The 17,420-nt window shown below is 42.5% G+C and overlaps 1 protein-coding gene and 1 long non-coding RNA gene across 3 annotated transcripts; both read right to left on the reverse strand.

The window, feature by feature from the left end:
• Positions 1 to 3,840: 3,840 nt before the first annotated feature.
• On the reverse strand, positions 3,841 to 5,923 carry LOC130191200 (uncharacterized). Of its 2 annotated transcripts, XR_008831133.1 has the most exons (4): positions 5,771 to 5,923; positions 5,554 to 5,642; positions 4,889 to 4,967; positions 3,841 to 4,576 (listed from the first exon to the last, which is right to left on the reverse strand). It is a non-coding gene; the product is annotated as an uncharacterized LOC130191200 (long non-coding RNA). The 2 variants fall into 2 exon arrangements; XR_008831134.1 differs by lacking the exon at positions 4,889 to 4,967.
• Positions 5,924 to 11,074: 5,151 nt separating this feature from the next.
• Positions 11,075 to 17,008, reverse strand: LOC130191199 (uncharacterized). Its single transcript, XM_056410853.1, has 2 exons — positions 14,845 to 17,008; positions 11,075 to 12,768 (listed from the first exon to the last, which is right to left on the reverse strand). Exon 1 carries the CDS (start codon positions 16,872 to 16,874, stop codon positions 15,333 to 15,335), a length of 1,542 nt encoding a protein of 513 aa, XP_056266828.1. The 5' UTR covers positions 16,875 to 17,008; the 3' UTR covers positions 11,075 to 12,768; positions 14,845 to 15,332.
• Positions 17,009 to 17,420: the final 412 nt, after the last annotated feature.

The following is a 17,420-nucleotide window of genomic DNA, read 5'->3' on the forward strand; positions in this document are numbered from 1 at the left end:
TGCCTAAAAGGCGCCTAATATTTCGAGACTGAAATAATATCGGCATTATAATTATTATAACTGAGGATTTTTTTAGTTGCCTATTTTGTGGTGCCCCCTCAGGACTTAGTGCCCTACGCGCAGCGCGTAGTGTGCGTTATGGGAGCGGCAGCGCTGATCATAACTCTGATAAAAACATAAACTAGGGATGATTAAATAACCTTCAGAATTTAACCGATTACAAATGTATTAACCGACAATGTATGTTTTGTATACCATTTTCTCCGGAGCTCATATATATTTACTTCAATACTACAAGAGGGCGCCCCATTTGACATTGTTTTGTTTGGCGGTCAGAAAAATAGGTCAGATAAAAGAATAACACGTAATTTAAATCATAAATATTTTTATATTAATTTCAAAATTGAAAATTAAAAACATTTTATTTATTTATTGTAAATGACCTCTCGCGGCCCACCTGCAGTACCTTCGCGGCCCACACTTTGGGAATCGCTGCTCTATACGATACCTGCCATGAATATTGTGATACCACAATACCAGAATTTGATACAATACCATAAAAACGATACTGGTATATTTATCTATAATAGTAATAAATAAAACATCTGTATTTTTCAACACTTAACAAATGGCAGTAATATTAGTATTAGCCTACAGCAAGATATTAATGAAAGCTACATGGTGCCATCATCGCATTGATTATACACCACTATGTGGCCTTTTATCTGTATCTGACCAGATGATACATAGTTCCTTCGGTATGAGCAATTTTAGAGTTACATAACCTTACAGACTGTCTGCATTGGAGACAAAGTACATAAACATTTCACTTCTGGCATTTTCAAATTTCTTTTTAAAGCTGAAGAACGGTCTCAAAAGCTCCGCCACTTGACGCTACTCGCTGTGAGAGTGCTGCGCAGCGCAGTGCATGCAGACAGCATGACACGGAGTGGAGCAGTGCGTGCAATCTGATCGCACGCTTTTTAAATGAAGTATCGATACTAAATATATGCAAAAAATACACTTGCACATGTAAATAAGAAAGTCTTATGTTTTAAATAATGCATATAGAAAGATAATGTACACAGTGGATATTAGGGAGGAATATTCCAATTAATGTATAGAGCGTATTCACTCACGTGACCACAACAAACTCTGGCGGCCATGTTGGGGTCCCACCACGGCATTGTTTTGCTTGTTTGTATGCCGCTCTTCCCTTAGAAATGACCATTATATCCTGAAGGAGACACGATTTCAGTTCAAAGCGGTGTGCCTTGTGATTATGGTCCTGTGCCTCATTGTTGGATGTGGGACTAATGATTCAGAATATGGGTTTATCAGCTCAACAAGACAGGCTATTACTTCAACTTGTCATGCATCTACTTCGGCTTCACTCGGCGTATGTGCGTTAGGACTGTTCTCATGTGTTTCTGTTGATACATCGGGTTGTGGGCACGTTTCCATTGACACTCTCTCGTCAATAATCTCTTTTTGCTTTTTCACGGCGAAAATCAATGTCTTTCACTTGCGCAAAAGGAACTGTGGATGGAAACTTGGGAGGAAGCCATGAACATGGCAACTCCTTCGGGCGATGTCTGCCTTTACTCTGTAATTCATTTCAAGGTAAAATAAAACACTGGCTCCATGGGAACAGCATCAGCACGGCCACCAAACAGTCACTGCTGGTCCTGAAGGAGCTGGAAGCGGCTTCATCAGACACTCGTCCTGGAGGCGGAGCTGTGACTACGGATCATATATGAACCCAGACACGGGGCTCGAAGTTCCCACATTTGTGGTATTTCCACAACAAGTATAACGCAGAAATAGTTGTTAATGTCCCATGGTCGATAGCGGAAATGAAAACTGTTTTACAGGAATGTGACCGGGCTATGTGCTGGTAACTAGCGAATTAACAAAGTGTTGAGCGAGTAAAATCAGGTAAAAAAGCGTTGCGAATATTCAATTCCAACCGCTGACATCTTTCTTTGGTAATGCAGAAGGACATGAGGTTGCTGGGCTCTCGCATAATCAAACAGCGGACACGATAGGAGGTCAACTTCTTCTGACATTTAATAAGTGGGACCCCAAGATGGCGCGATTGAGATTCTGACGTCACGTGAATACGCTCTATTAGATAGATAGATAGATAGATAGATAGATATATACTTTATTAATCCCCAAGGGGAAATTTGTACACACAAGAATAAAATAAAATAAAAAAAAAAAAAAAAAAAAAAAAACACAAAATATAAGAAGCATAGACAAGTATGATCACTGTATTATATGTGTAACTGTAATGTTGATTTTATGAGGTTTATTATCACAACTGTAGGATGTGGACAGTATGAATGAGATTGGTTTTATTATGGTAGAGGTGCGTTTCCCTTGAGATCCTAGCTGGTTTCCTGTTTAGGCTCTTATTCTGAAGTCTAAAACCGGGGGTAGGGCTCTAAACCGGAAGCGGAAAGCAGCTGTTACCTCTCTTGGCGGGAAGCTCAGTCTCTTTTTAAATGCTGAGCAGGAGAGAGCACGCCATCGGGGTGGTGAGTGAGAACGACACACAAACTGGGAGCTTTAAGCTCACTAAATGGAGACTATATGTACTAATCTTATTTGCGAGACATTAGTTTGACTGTCTGATTATTGGAGGTCGACAGAAACTTTAAAGCAACCAGAAATGACTGTCAAATAAATACTCTTAAATGCATCCCTGGTGTTGAGACTTCTTCCACAAAACACATCGCTCCATCCAGACTCCTTTGAACCCCTTTACTCTTTTAATACCTTGTTAGTATCGATACACTCTGCAGCATGACATCAGTAACCCCCCAAACGCTGCAGACATCTTAACGCTGATTGGCCAAGACTCAACATGTCCCATCAAAGATGTTCGATTGCGAAGATCACCACATGACATTTTCTGCGTGTCTCACTCCAATCTCGTAAACGACGGCTGGCGAGTTGACTGGTACAAATCCAGCCTTAAGGCAGGGACTGGACCTGTGTTTACTCTTACAGTGTTGCTTATCACTTTAGCATTACAGATTGAGAACCATGGACACACCTTTAGTGGGTGGCATGACAGTCACCTGCTATCCTTGCAAGTGTATTTCAGAGGTCATAGTTTCACATAAGTTAAAGTAACATCTGGATGATATCTCAACATGGACAACTTACCTACCTGAGCGTTAGTCTAGACTAGAAACGGCTGCTCCTAGATCACCACTGAGGAAAACAATTAAACATCTGCCCAATCGTCCAACAGCAGTCACTGATTGAAGAATTTGACTTGGCGGTTGGTGTGTACACATTAGACAGAAAATCAAAACAACAACAATCAAAAACAATCAACAGTCAACATATATAATCATCCATTATCAATACCACTTCATCCTCATTAGGGTCGCGGGGGCGCTGGAGCCGATCCCAGCTGACATACACTGTAAAATGTAATAAGTTAACTTTACTTGAAAAAGGTGAGGAAACCGATTGCCTCACATTTTCTAAGTAAAGTAGCTCAATAATTTTAAGTTCTTAAAACTAAAAATAAATGAGTTTCGGAAACTGATGTAATTGGAGTAAACATAAGTTAAGTCAACTCATAAGATGTCAGTTCAGACAACTTAAAAGATACGAGTGAAGGTAACTTAAAATCTTTAATCATGTAATAAGTTGACTTTACTTGAAAAAGGTGAGGAAATCGATTGCCTCAACATTTCTAAGTAAAGTAGCTCAATAATTTTAAGTTCTTAAAGCTAAAAGAAACTAAGTTTAGGCAACTCATGTAATTGCAGTAAACATTAGTATAGTTAACTTAACAATTATTAGTTACCAGGTTAACTTAAAAAAGACAACTTAAAAGATCCAAGTTATATTAAGTAAACAGTACTAATAAGAACTAGTTAACTTTACTAGTCAATGAGATCCCATTACTTAGAAATAGTGAGGAAACCGATTGCCTTAAAATGATCAAGTAAGCTGAACTAAAAACTGTAAGTTGTTGAAACAAAAGAAGGAGAACAGTTACAATGGAAGACAACGTTTATTTAGAAGAAAAACACATGTTTTAAAACTCAAACGTGCTTCAAACGCTGAACATGTTGCCAGATTAGGTTTTGTAACGCAGAAATATGATGAACACAGCGTTTTCGGCATTTGCTAAATTTCACGACAGAAAAACAAAAACAGACATTTTCTATAAAAGAGTTCTATTGGAGATAGAAGGGTGAAGTTCTCGGGCCTGACTGCACATCATGAACACAGTCCCTTATGGCATCAGTAGATTTTTGAATGATTGTATTTTAGGGTTTTTGGTCCAAGTGAGAAGCACTCTATGAATAAATTCAGAAGGTGTTCCTCACTCGTTGAGGATACTCCAAATTCAGGGGTAAATAAGTCCGAAGAGTAGCCACAGGGCACGGGGAAGATCATCACGGTCACCCATCACGACTGCTCCTCCCAAAACAACGGCAGTAGCTGTAGACTCCAGGTCCAGCGAGTGAGGAGGCCACGATGTCTTCAGCACCGTCAGGGTCCCAATGGAGGTGTGGGACACGTCCAGAAGGTCATCAGAGTCCTAATAACAAGAGCAGCATAAAAAACACAATTACATGTCAAATTTCACGTTGCATTTCTATGGTAGAACACACAATGGTTACTTGGATTCTGATATTTGATAATCAAGTGAAAGATGCTCAGGAGTGAGTGCGATGATTAATTCATTGATCATGTGATTCACTGAATGATTGCAAAAGCTAATAATAAAGAATATGAATTATCATATTTACAAATAGGGATATTTGAATGGAACAACAATAATAGAGCAAATGTAAACAACAGAATGTAGAAGGGCCTGAGAACAGGTGGATGCAGTTGCATCACAACACACCCCGATCAGGACCCTTTGGTGGCATCTGCTGTGTTTCCATAGGGTCAAGTCGAAGCTTCATGCCATCCTAAACTCACACCTTCAATAAAGAAAGACCAAAGTTTAATACGTGGGCAACCAACCATATTCGTGGTAAACATCCACATTTCTTTGTCACTGCTGCTTCTGGGAAATGTGCTCCTACCACAGGAGGCTGAACAGGTACCTACCATCTTCAGCTGTCACACCTGCATCATATTGGCTGCTCCTGAACCTCCTGTGGCAGTAGAGCGAGCATATTGCCCAAAAGCAACAAAGAAATAGCGATAATGTTACAAGTGAAAACCCTTTTTTGGTAACAGGAGATATTAGTAGAACCCCTCTACCATCATGCAGACATGTGAAGGTGTACAGATGCCCATTTAGGTGTGATATGATTTGTAATTTTTTATTTTGAAGGCCTTTGGGTTTTGAATGGGGCGACTAGAGAGCTGCAACTGGACCCGACTGGAAAGATGGGAGATCCCACTAAAAGGGCCCCAATCAGGGATAAGTGAATCAAAAAGTATAGAAGCACTGATTGGAAGAGAAGTAGCCAATACCAAAAGATTAACAGGCAGAACACATGAGATATATTGGGCATCCTGTGGTGTGGAATTAAATAATTTTGATGAAAGTCTACTTACAAATTCTTGAAGAAGTCTGCGTTGTCATCTCCAAGGATGACGGGAGAGCCACGGAGGACTGCTGTTCACCTCCCAGTCACATCTGTACTCTAAAAAAATATTTTAAACACACACAATTCACAAGTGTTAAAGGACAATCATTTGACAGCTCTGCATGCAATGCTGTGACACTACTTTATTAACCACATAAAGAAAAATGACTGCTTGAGAAACTTACCCCAGGTGTGACTTGTTGCAGATATTCAAGTTTATGTCCGACACTTTCCCCCTCTGGGTCTTGAACTTCTCCAGGAAGCGAGGAGTGTATTTGTCGAGATCTTTGAAGAACTCTGATTGCAACTCAGATTTTTGCTTGATCAGCTCCCCTCATCGGCCCTTCATGGTCGTCACAGGAGACACTCTGTGAGAAGACATGGACTCAATCTGGCAACGCTTCCATGTGTTATGCAGTAGTGTGTAGAAGAAAATAAGCAATACTTACAATTCATTGCCAGGTTTTTCAAAGCCTACAAAAGAAACAACAAAAGCAATTAGTCAAACTGCAAATAACTCCTCGTCAAAATGCATTTTTACGGCTAAAAAGCCATCAGTTTAATGGAAGATTTCACAGACAAATATGATTACAAATGCTTATCCTAGATATAGATAGATAGATAGATTGAAGTCATAAATAGTCTGTAGGGAGGTTGGCAGGGAGCTTAGTTTCAAACTTGCTATTGGTTATAATGGATGTCATTTCCATTAAATATCACAAAATAAGAAATGATGTTCAAGTAAAAAATAAAAAAACCTTGTACCACATTCGCTATGGCCGAGAAGTTCTCCATCATACGGTCGTGGTTGAATTATTCCTCGTTACTGTAGTGTTATGGAATAATAGGGTTTTGAGCCCGTTGTATCTCCAAGTATCTTTATTAGCTTAACCATACATAAAACCGTGACTGACTGGATTCGGGTAACTCCAAGAGCGGACTGACGACTGTACACGCCCCCCCTCTGATCACACATGCCTTCGTATCACTCCGCATGTCTATAAAGTAGTACCATTATGTTACATTCAACCTAACATTGCATTCACTCCTAACTCAGTGACAGTAGCGCTGTGTGACTCCTGTAGTGCTGCGTTAATGCACACGAGTGAGACAGCCACGACGATGTCCGCCATTAACATTGTGACTCGTTTGTTTTGACGGTCTAGCTAGCTTACATTAAACGCTTCGTAAAGTTAACATTCAACTACGAATATACATATGAACAATATGGCGAAGATACGACGATGTTTACTAAGGACATGAACGGCAAAACGTTATTGAGACGCTGAAACTTACCTGAAAGTAACTCGCACACCTGCACTGCTTTCTCGCTACCGCCAATCCGTCTCCGCCAAAGAACGTCTTCAGTGGTCGACTGCGCATGCGTATTCGAGCCGAGTGCACCCGAGTTTCTTCCGAATCCGCCTCACTCATTTTTTTAAAGTAAAGCTTACTTGAGATAATAAGTTTAATAACTTTACTCACCAAAAAGTGTTCTTTACTAAGTTTCTTAAAGTAAGGTCAACAAAGTAAGCAGAAATGAGTAAAGCTCACTAATTTTTTTAACTCAACTTTACTATTACATTTTACAGTGTAGAGCGAAGGCAGGGTTCACCCTGGACAGGCCGCCAGTCCATCTTAGGGCTGTTAAGTTGTAATAGTTTATTTTTATAACATCTGCAGAGGTCTTATGTTTTAAATTAATACATATAGAAAGATATTATAATAGAAAATATTTGGGAGAATATTGTTATTAATGTATTATGAAGCATAGGGGTAATGTTTACTCGATGTAAATGGCAATAATTAATGTATATTGCATGAGAGTGACTGTATGTTAGTATTATAGATTGATGAGGCCGGTTGAATTCCGTGAAGTGACTTACAATAACGAGACTTTTATTGTGAAAGTGACTTTAATGCGGACAATAACAAGACGGGACTCTTATTGTGAAAGCGACTGGACCGGAAGTGACGTTTCGACCGGGGCCAGTGAGATGAAACTCCGTGTTTTAGAGAGATTGCGGTTCTTCTTCTACAGGTATTCCCCGAGGCCGCAAGGCTGAGGGCCCGGAGGAGCCGGGAGCCGAGGGAGAGCGCTTTGAATGTTTGTTTTACAGTTCCTGCCATTAAATGTTGATAACTTAATTCACGTGCGACCGGAAGCCTGTTTTCCATCATCTGCGAAGTGCCCAGTTTCAGAATACTCGACAGGCACACATAGAGACATACAACCATTCACCCACGCTGCCACGGGGAGCATATATAATCAAATTAATCAAATTAATCTGTTCATGAGGGTCAGTGGGGAACGCAACCTCTGTTCATGAGGGTCAGTGGGGGACCCGAGCTCTATTCATGAGGGTCAGTGTGTTCATGAGCCTGACTGCCGACGGGAAGAAGCTGGTGGTGTGGTGTGAGGTCTTGGTCCTGATGGACGTAAGCCTCCAGCCAGAGGGGAGGGACCCGAACAGTGAGTAGAAGAGTCTGCAGTGGACGATGAGTGACTCCAGGTCCGGAGAACTGCGCTGCAGAGCCACAGCCTCGTCCCTGCACCAGCCGCTGTTTGAGTAGAAGCAGACTCCTCCACCCCTCGCCCTGCCGGAGAGCTCCATGTCACGGTCCGCTCCGAACAGCTGGAAGCCAGCCAGCTGGAAGGCAGAGTCCGGCATCGATCCACAGTCCCTGTGGCAGCGTGGGTGAATGGTTGTATGTCTCTATGTGTGCCTGTCGAGTATTCTGAAACTGGGCACTTCGCAGATGATGGAAAACAGGCTTCCGGTCTCCGTGAAGCACAACACGAAGGACAAAGAGAAGTCTCCGTCTCTCCCCACCAGCAACTGAAGTTATTCAGTCCACTGCACAGCGAGCGGACGACGGAGAGGAACATGCCCCGTAGCGCTGCACGGAGTCCGCAAATGTGGAGATACACAAGCGCGCTGGCACGTCTAGCCCTCCGCCGCCGCCCCATAGCGCGGGCCAAGGAGAGTGCACCCTCGACGACAATATCCATAAGCTCCACGGAGAGTTGGAAGCAAATCCGCCGGAGCCGCTTCCCCAATGTTCACAAGCTCATCTCTGGCGAAAGAGCCCCAATCGCAACAGAAAAACACGTGTCCAAAAGCAAAAACAAAAAAAACACAAAATAACAGTGCAATGGCAATGGAAGACCACAGCTAACCAAATCACCACCCCAGAAATAGCTAACTGCATCCCTACACAGGATTATCCGCTGGAGTTGTTCCCCCCCCAATATTCTGGCGAAAGAGCTCCGGGAATCGCAGCAGAAAACCGTGTCCAAGACCAAGACAACACAAAACAATGTGCACCAGCACACCGAGGCAGCCATTGCGGCGCCATGGTAACCAGAATTTATGGAGTGTTTCCTGATAATATATCCCAAAGGAAACATATATTCAATTCAATTCAGTTTATTTGTATAGCCCAATTTCACAAACTAGAACGGGCACTCGGTAGAGCGCCTACCTTCGCATATCACAATATTGGGCATTGAATTATGAACATTTTGGTATTAGTTGCATGCCAATTGGATATAAATTGACCGAGCTATGGTAAAAAGAACATTTTGACCTTTTCATGACCTTGACCTTTGACCCGATCAATCCCAAAATCTAATCAAATGGTCCCCGGATAATAACCAATCATCCCACCAAATTTCATGCGATTCGGTTAAAAACTTTTTTTGTTACGCGAATAACACACATACAAATAAATAAATGAATAAATACATGGCGATCAAAACATAACCTTCCGCATTTTCAATGCGAAGGTAATTACAAATTTGTCTCGGAGTGCTTTACAATCTGTACACATAGACATCCCTGCCCCAAAACCTCTCATCGGATCAGGAAAAAATCCCAAATAACCCTTCAGGGGGAAAAAAAGGGAAGAAACCTTCAGGAGAGCAACAGAGGAGGATGGACAGGTGCAATAGATGTAATGTGTACAGAAGGACAGATTTAGAGTTAAAATACATTCAATGAATATGACAGTGTATGAATAGTTCATAGTAGGCATATTCCACGATGGAGACCTCCACGATCCATCAGGCAGATGGCGGTGGGGAGGAGGAGTGGGCGGAGTCTCAACAGTGGGCAGAGTCTCAACAGGACAGTGGCGTGGTTGGTAGCAGGAATTCCACGACCCAGACCTCGATGATCCATCAGGCAGATAGGATCTATGCCGTCTCATAGGGTCCGATGACCAGTGGTGTATAGTAACGAATTAGAAGTACTTCGTTACTTTACTTAAGTCGTTTTTTTGGGTATCTGTACTTTATTTTACTACTTATATTTCTGTTTACTTTTACTTCACTACATTTTGCAATGAAAACTTGTACTTTTACTCCGATACATTTCCCCTGAAACAGTATCGTTACTCGTTACTACGGAAAAAAATAATCATGAGACAAACATCGGGGACTGTGGTGGAACACACCGCACCTGAACGCAGCACGAACACCAGGTTGGGGATCAGTGGTCCTTGCCGCGTGTTTTTTCTTCCCAGTGATGCCCAGGATGCGAGCGAGCGAGCGGCTACAGATACGACTCGTTTCATATGGAAGCTACTCGAACAACCACGGGGACCAAGATCAACGTCCGTAGCCATATTTGGGCGAACTCTTTTCTTTTGTCAGAGTGAAAGTTTCTTCCTACCGGATGAAGTGCCTCTTATGCCGACCGAAAGCTACGGAGATAGTGGCCTTCAACAACTCACTATCCAACCTCAGGAAACACATTGAGGTAAATTAAGATTAATCCCATGAGCCGCAACGTTAATGTTTAGTTTTGATAATCATCATAAACCTGTTAAGATATCTAGCAGTGTTGTCCTCAGGATTCGAGTACGATATATCTTTGGCAGGAGAGGGAAAGACAGGTGTCTGATTGTCCTACGCATGTTGTATGTTAGGCTAACGTTCGCTAGCTATCGTCAATTAAATGAGACAATTAGCGTTAGTGCAGCAGACAGATCGCGAGCGAGTTAATGAGCTGAAGAAGTGTTGACAGTTGTGAGAATTTGTTGATTTGAGTCGTCTTAGCTATAATATAATGCTAATCATTACAGCATTATTATCATTATTTGTATTAATATTATAAGAGTGACGGTCCAGTAATGACGCCAATATTGATTTGGGACTGTTGTGAATAACTACAGAGATACAAGTACATAGTCACAAAACAACTCTGGATGCACGGACAGTGCATGAAACTAAACGTATAAACCTCAAATTAAAACAAACTATTTAGTACAAAACTGTTGGTTGGGGTCATGACATGTTAGGAAGTGTTATTAATTATATCATGTCAATAATACTCTCACTTTATTTCAGGAATGGACTACATCAAGCAGCACATGGAAGAACCCTCCCTGCAGCTAGGTGATGCCACCAGGTCCAGTTCATCTGATGAAGAGTGTGGTGGAAATAAGTGTTCCTTTACCTTGTGAGAGATCAAAAGTAGTTTAAGCATGGTTGACCCATAACACTTTATTATAGTAACAAGTTTACAAGTCATCTACCAAACGCTAAATAACAAACAAGTCATGAAACCATTCAGCTGAATGGAGCAGGATCCCTGAGCCTTCTCTCAAGGCCGTCAGAAATAACTGCTGCTGTCTCAGTGCAAGCCTGCAACCTTTATAGATCTCAGAGAGAATCCACATTCCAAAGTCCATCTGTTACCTATTAGAGGAAGTTGAGACACCCCGAAGGCTTGTTTATTCTGCTAGGTTCAAGCTCAGTTCAAGACCCCTTGGTGTGACCTTTTCCCATGAGAGCCTGGGTTGTGACCTTTTCACATGACCCCACACAGGATTAGATTATCCTCCATAGACATTCAGGAGGGACAACTGTTTAACACATTCCAGGAGAGAGAGAACTTCTAAAACACATTTTCTACTCCAACAATCCTCTCTTTTTGTCATATTTGACAATTTAAACTGAAAAAATAGTAACACAATGTTAAACATTCTTAGAGCAAACATCCGTGGTGTAGAGTCACAAAGATTTCAAGACATTACATCATTAACCTCTGAGTGCAAAGTATGGTTTTTGTCTACTAATACCCACTATGTACTGATCTTGTTTAGTTACACACTATTCTCAAGTAGTTATCCTCTAACACGTAGAAATTAACACGACAGCTGACATTAGTCAAAGAATGGATCAGAATGGATGGTTTTGGTTTGGTGAATCTTCACCTCTAGGTCTGGTCTTAGTTAAAGATTTAATACAATTCTGCTTTTAGTCCAAGATGAATGCTTGACTTTGAATTTATTTACTCAAGGTATGCTCTGTATACCTATTTTCTAATCGAATAGATACTGTGTTGGGCTTAAAAGTACATGTTTCCAATAGGTGCTGGTTTTGGCTGTGCTTTACTGACCTGCTGGTCGACCACTTAACACCACTCACATATTATTTGACGAAGTTGTTTGTCCATATTAACATATCAATCAATCTATTGAGGAGAGGGAACACATCGTCCTGTTGGGCAATTCCTGCCACTTCTTCGTGAGATGAAACGGGCTGGTATCTTTGCCGTTTATGTCTTGTAATTGAATTTCAAAGTTCAGGAACAGTATCCTTGCTGTCGTGGTCAGAGAGAGCAGTTAGTGGATGCTTTTGCTCTGGCTGCACCCGTGCTCCTCAAAGGAGTGTCGTGATGCTGGAGATCTTTCTTCCATCACTGTTCCTTGGGTGGCGTCACCTTTTCACATGAGTTCACCTCCTACCACACTGATTTCTGTATGACAGCTTTGCAGTTTGAGAAACTCGGGTTTCTCCCCAGCCACACAAAATAAGTGAGGTGTTCGGTTACTTCACTGCTAAGGGTGCGCTTGTTGGTAGCTTGGCATGCTACTTGATGGAGGAAGGCGCTCGCTTTTCTCACCCTTCCCCTCAGTCCGGATCTGTAGCAGCTGCTCCTTCTCCTTCTGGATCTGGGATGTGTTTGCAGTGGCTGGCGTAGACCTACGTTGTTCTCCTTCCACTCTCATCACCGTCTCCGTTGTCGGGGTACTTGGAAGGGACCCGTGTAATGTGTCTGCTTCCCGTGCTTCCTCCTGTGATCCTTGATGAGCACCCAGTCTCCTGGTTTCAGGTGATGCTGGACCGCAGTGGCTGGTGAGGGAAGTGTAGATTTCACCTGTGTGTGAAGTGCTGAGAGCGAGGATGATAGGTTGGCACAATATCTTAGCATGCTGTATTCGCATGCACATGTGAAAAAGCACTCGCGGAAAGTGCCTTCACCGAAGATAGGCCTGTCTCTTCACAACATTTCGCTAGTTTAGATTTAATAGTACCATTTTCTCGTTCACTCAATCAGCTGATTGAGGATGATAAGAACAATGATGCCTGATGTTAAAACCTAAAAACGTTGAGATTTAAAATACATTACTAACTGTTCAAAAAGTGTATCTGCAGGGCGGTGACCCTGCTGTTGTTATTTATTGTAAATGTTGAAAATGCTCTGGTGTATGAACTTGCATTTAGAGCATTACACATTCCCCCTTTGCCCACGTGCTCTCCTCCATGAGAAAATCTAGAAGTATGGAAGAGAGCGTGGCAAACAAGGCTTGCCGTCTGGGCTGTCAAACCCTCGACTCAAAGAGTGGCACCAGAGCGTTCCATAGGGAGCGCTCCTGGCATTGGCAAAAGAATGAATTGTGGAAAGATCTGCCTAAGGACTGGAATCAGTCTATGTGGGGAAAAGGGTGCCCGATAAGGCTGCCGCCTTTGCCACCAGATCTGCCACTATGTTTACTATTGACACAGGTCAAAAGAAGAGATGTGAGCTTCACATTTAACGACTGAAAACAGCTGAAACCCACCGTGTGGTGTGCATAGGTTTGCCACTGTTAGAAATCCTCTGTGTCTTCCACAGAGGCCCAAGGTCATGTACGTTCCAGATACATGAAGTGAACCTGTGTAATTGTTAGTTTGACCTTTTTAGCTACCTTACATTCCTCTGTGAGAGCAATCAGCTCTGCTGCTTGTACTGATCGGTGTGCAGTAAGCCTGACACCAACAAGTGTGTGATGTGATGTAACATACAACCTGACCACTGCCCCGTTATGGGTGAGCTGGATAGCTACAGATAGCTTGAATCTGCATTGGAAGGAGGTGTGTCCAACAGATCAGGTCTCAGGATGCATGTCTGTTGCAATACCTGGACACGATCATGAGGCTCTCCATCATCTGCAGTCGGAAGAAGTGTAGTTGAGTTAAGTTCATCGCATCGTTTTACCGTAATGTCACGCTATTCCAACATGATATCTGAACCATCTCTGAGCAGAGAGGTGAGAAGTCTTCTGGCATGGAAGATGTGGGAAACTGCATGCGGGACTATAAGTGTGACATCAGAATAGCCCACAATGTCCCGTGATGTTAATCCATGGCTTCTTCAGCTGCTGCAACAGAGAGGAAGACCTGTGACAACAAAGTCATGTGTCGAGGAGAAGTCGGACACAGGCCGAAGTTTTCCTCCATGAGGCTGACACAACTGGAGTTCATGTAACAGTCATTTCGGTCTATGTATAAAATACATATCAAGTTTGGTCTCGGCAGGCCCCGGTCGGGCCTGTAGTAAGGAAGTCTTTAAGTTCTCTTCTGTCTTTTGCTTTTATAGTCTAAGTCAGTCAGTCATGTTCACTGAGGCCTTTACCATGGACGAGAGGTGTGCCTCTCTTTCTAAGTCATTTGGGATCCACTGTCTGTAGTATGACGTCGTTCCTAAAAAAAATTATTTTTTAAAACATAATTTGTTTCTTCTTAATTAGTTTTGGTAGTGATTGAACTACCACAATACTATTTGGGATAGAGGAAATTGCCGTCTCTTGTGATCACATGTCCCAGATAAATTACTTGTTTTAGTGCACATTGATGTTTCCTTTTTCTTTTTGTAGACTAGTTTTATGTCCATTATCTGCCAAACGTTTAGATATCGTTAATTTTACAAGCCTCCTTTGATGGCTGTAATTCATCATATAATACAATACATACCTATAATATTATATAAACTAATACATCGTCTATAGAATTCCAAAGTTTTCACTAAGCACTCTATGGGACATGCCTGGTCTTTCATGAAAACCCTTTAGACATGTTGGTCCCCATGTGGTACTTTTGTTCTTTTCTTTCTTTCTTTTTTTTTTTTATTCTCCCTTTTTCCCTTATTTCTTTGTTTTTTATTCGTGTACACTTACTGTGATGGTCAATGTAGTTTAAATACATTACCAATAGCGCTAGTCCCTAGGTTTCTCAGCACCCGGTCGTTGTTTCTTTTGAAAGGCCGAGACGCATTGCAAAACATGGACCCAGATCCTCGCCCTTCCCAGTGCGATAGTCTGTCAGTGATATATGCAGGGCAGCTGCAAGGAACATTTCCTGAGACGGAGGGAGACACACAGACAGACACAACAGCAGCCCTCTCTCACCAATACTTCCTATGCTTACATGACAATGTAATAATGGCATGTAATCTTCTGCTGAAGTACTGTATGCAATGTGAAAAGATCATGAGCAACTGAAGCTCCATGGTCTAATATTAGTTTTTCACTCTTTTCGCTACAGAGTGGTTTTGAGCTATTTCTTATAGCCTAAAATAATGGGAATTTCAATTTTACAAATGAGATTTAAGCTTCTGAGTCAAAACATCTTTAAAGGATAGTTAGAAAATCAATGTTAATGTTTGCTTCTTTTGTTTCCCTTTTGTGTAGTGTGCCTTACTTGTTTGTCCTGGAGAGGGTTGTCCGTCTCTGGGATCCGCCCCTCCCCCGCCTCCCTCCGCTCAGCCGTGTAAAAAGTGGGTCTTCCTTTTTGGGCTCCGGACACTCTGTTCGCCAGTGTCCATGCCCTCCGCAGTTGTAGCACACACTTGAATCATATCTTTCCAAGGTCAGATCCATTCTGCCTCTGCCTCGACCTCTTGTCCTCCCAAGTTGCCATGGAGGAATATTCCGTATTTGTCTTGCAAGTGTGTTGATCGTTGCAAGCATCTCTTTTCTGTGCAACTCCGCCTTAGCATGTTCAGCGTGCTTTAGGACATCTGTTAGTGGAACATATGATTTTCTCACCATCTGCCGGAGTTTTGGTCTCGTCCCGCTCACGAAACGCTCTTCCAGATGGTCTTTGCATTGTTCCAGAGTCTGTGTCCCTCTTGGACTGTGTCCGGTGAAGCTGCATTGAGTGTCAAGGGCTGTCGTCAGGCGTGACAGACAGAAACTGCATGTCTCTTGTGGCCCTTGTGACAAAGAGGTGATATCGGAAAGGTTTAGTTTCAAAGGGAACGTTTCTTTTACGGTTGCAATGAGGACATCAACAGCATTTCGAAAATCCACATTTTCGGGATCCTCGTAGAGTGGCTCACTCAGGTGGAAAGTCATTCTTGCAATGTTGAAAACATTCCGAATTTTGTGATAATCATGTTTCAGCACCTTGCCCATCAACCGCCGTAATTGTAACATGGTGGGACGATATTGTCTGACAAATTGCCTAAGATCAGTCTCCCATTTAGTGAGATCGTTTTTTGGATTGCAGACATGAATCATTGCTTCATTTATATCTGCATCTGACTCGGGTCCTAAAACCTGCATCAGGCCTTCTGCCCCCACCACTTCTTTCATCGGCATGAGAGCTGTAGCCCCCCTCTCTTCCTGCAACATGACCCTCCCCTGTTGAGACTGTAGGCGGGTCACGGCCGGTGAGGAGGTCGTCTCGTTGGTGATTGAGTCTGGCTGCTGTCCACTTCTCATGTTTGCTGAAGCGTGTGCTGCATTTGACTGAGGAAGAGGAGGAAAGGGGGGGGCGGAATCCAGGTCTGGAGCCACCGATTCTCTCAGTACCTCAGAAAGACAAGAATACACAGTATTTGGGTGAATGCAATGACACTTGTTAACATTCTTTGTCGGCTTTTTGGATTTTAGCGAATTAAATGCTTTCAATCTCTGTCTCTCCCTTTTTTTTGACTCAAATTCCCACATTCCAAAGGCTTCCCAGTCTGCCTTAAATATCACATTCTTCTGCTTTTTCTTTGATAAGGCTGCATGCTGAGCCGTCGCGCTCATCTCCATCTCCCTCAGTTGCACCTCCAACTGTTTTAATTGATTCTCGCTCAAACTTCCGTTTGAAGGAAAACCAACTTCTATCCATTTTTGCATTTGATCTAAACTGCCCGGATAATGTTCCGACATAAATTCACACAGGGTCGGAAGGATCGGGACGACATGGTTCCAACTAGTCTCCCCTCTTCTCTGAGCACTACCCATATAGTCATGTGTTTATTACGTCGACGTGTGCGTCAATAAATTTTTCAGGCATCACCAGACGCGTTCACTCTAAACAATAAACATGAATGACCAAGGCAAGTCATGAGTGACCGCTGCTATCTCTAAAAACTGCTAACTGTTTTCCCTGAGAAGTGTGCTCCAAAACTGGTGCATACTAACCACTAGAGAACCCAACAGTTTTCAAAACACGTCTGTTAACAACACCTGATTGTGAGATTTTTCTATTTTCCCTGTTTCATGACTTTTTGTTTTAAAATAAATTGGATCTCTCACCGCGTGTTGTCCATAGTTTTTCAACTAGATTGGATCGGCCGTCCGGTCTCCGTCTGAACGGCAGCTTCTCAACCTCGGGGGAGGATTCATCTATATTATGGCCATCTGCCGTTCAGCGGAGTCCCCGTCAAGCGCGTCCATCGCATCCTCGTCGCCATTTTGTGGTGGAAATAAGTGTTCCTTTACCTTGTGAGAGATCAAAAGTAGTTTAAGCATGGTTGACCCATAACACTTTATTATAGTAACAAGTTT

This window comes from Pseudoliparis swirei, unplaced genomic scaffold (assembly GCF_029220125.1).
Source record: "Pseudoliparis swirei isolate HS2019 ecotype Mariana Trench unplaced genomic scaffold, NWPU_hadal_v1 hadal_28, whole genome shotgun sequence".
Lineage (NCBI taxonomy): Eukaryota > Metazoa > Chordata > Actinopteri > Perciformes > Liparidae > Pseudoliparis > Pseudoliparis swirei.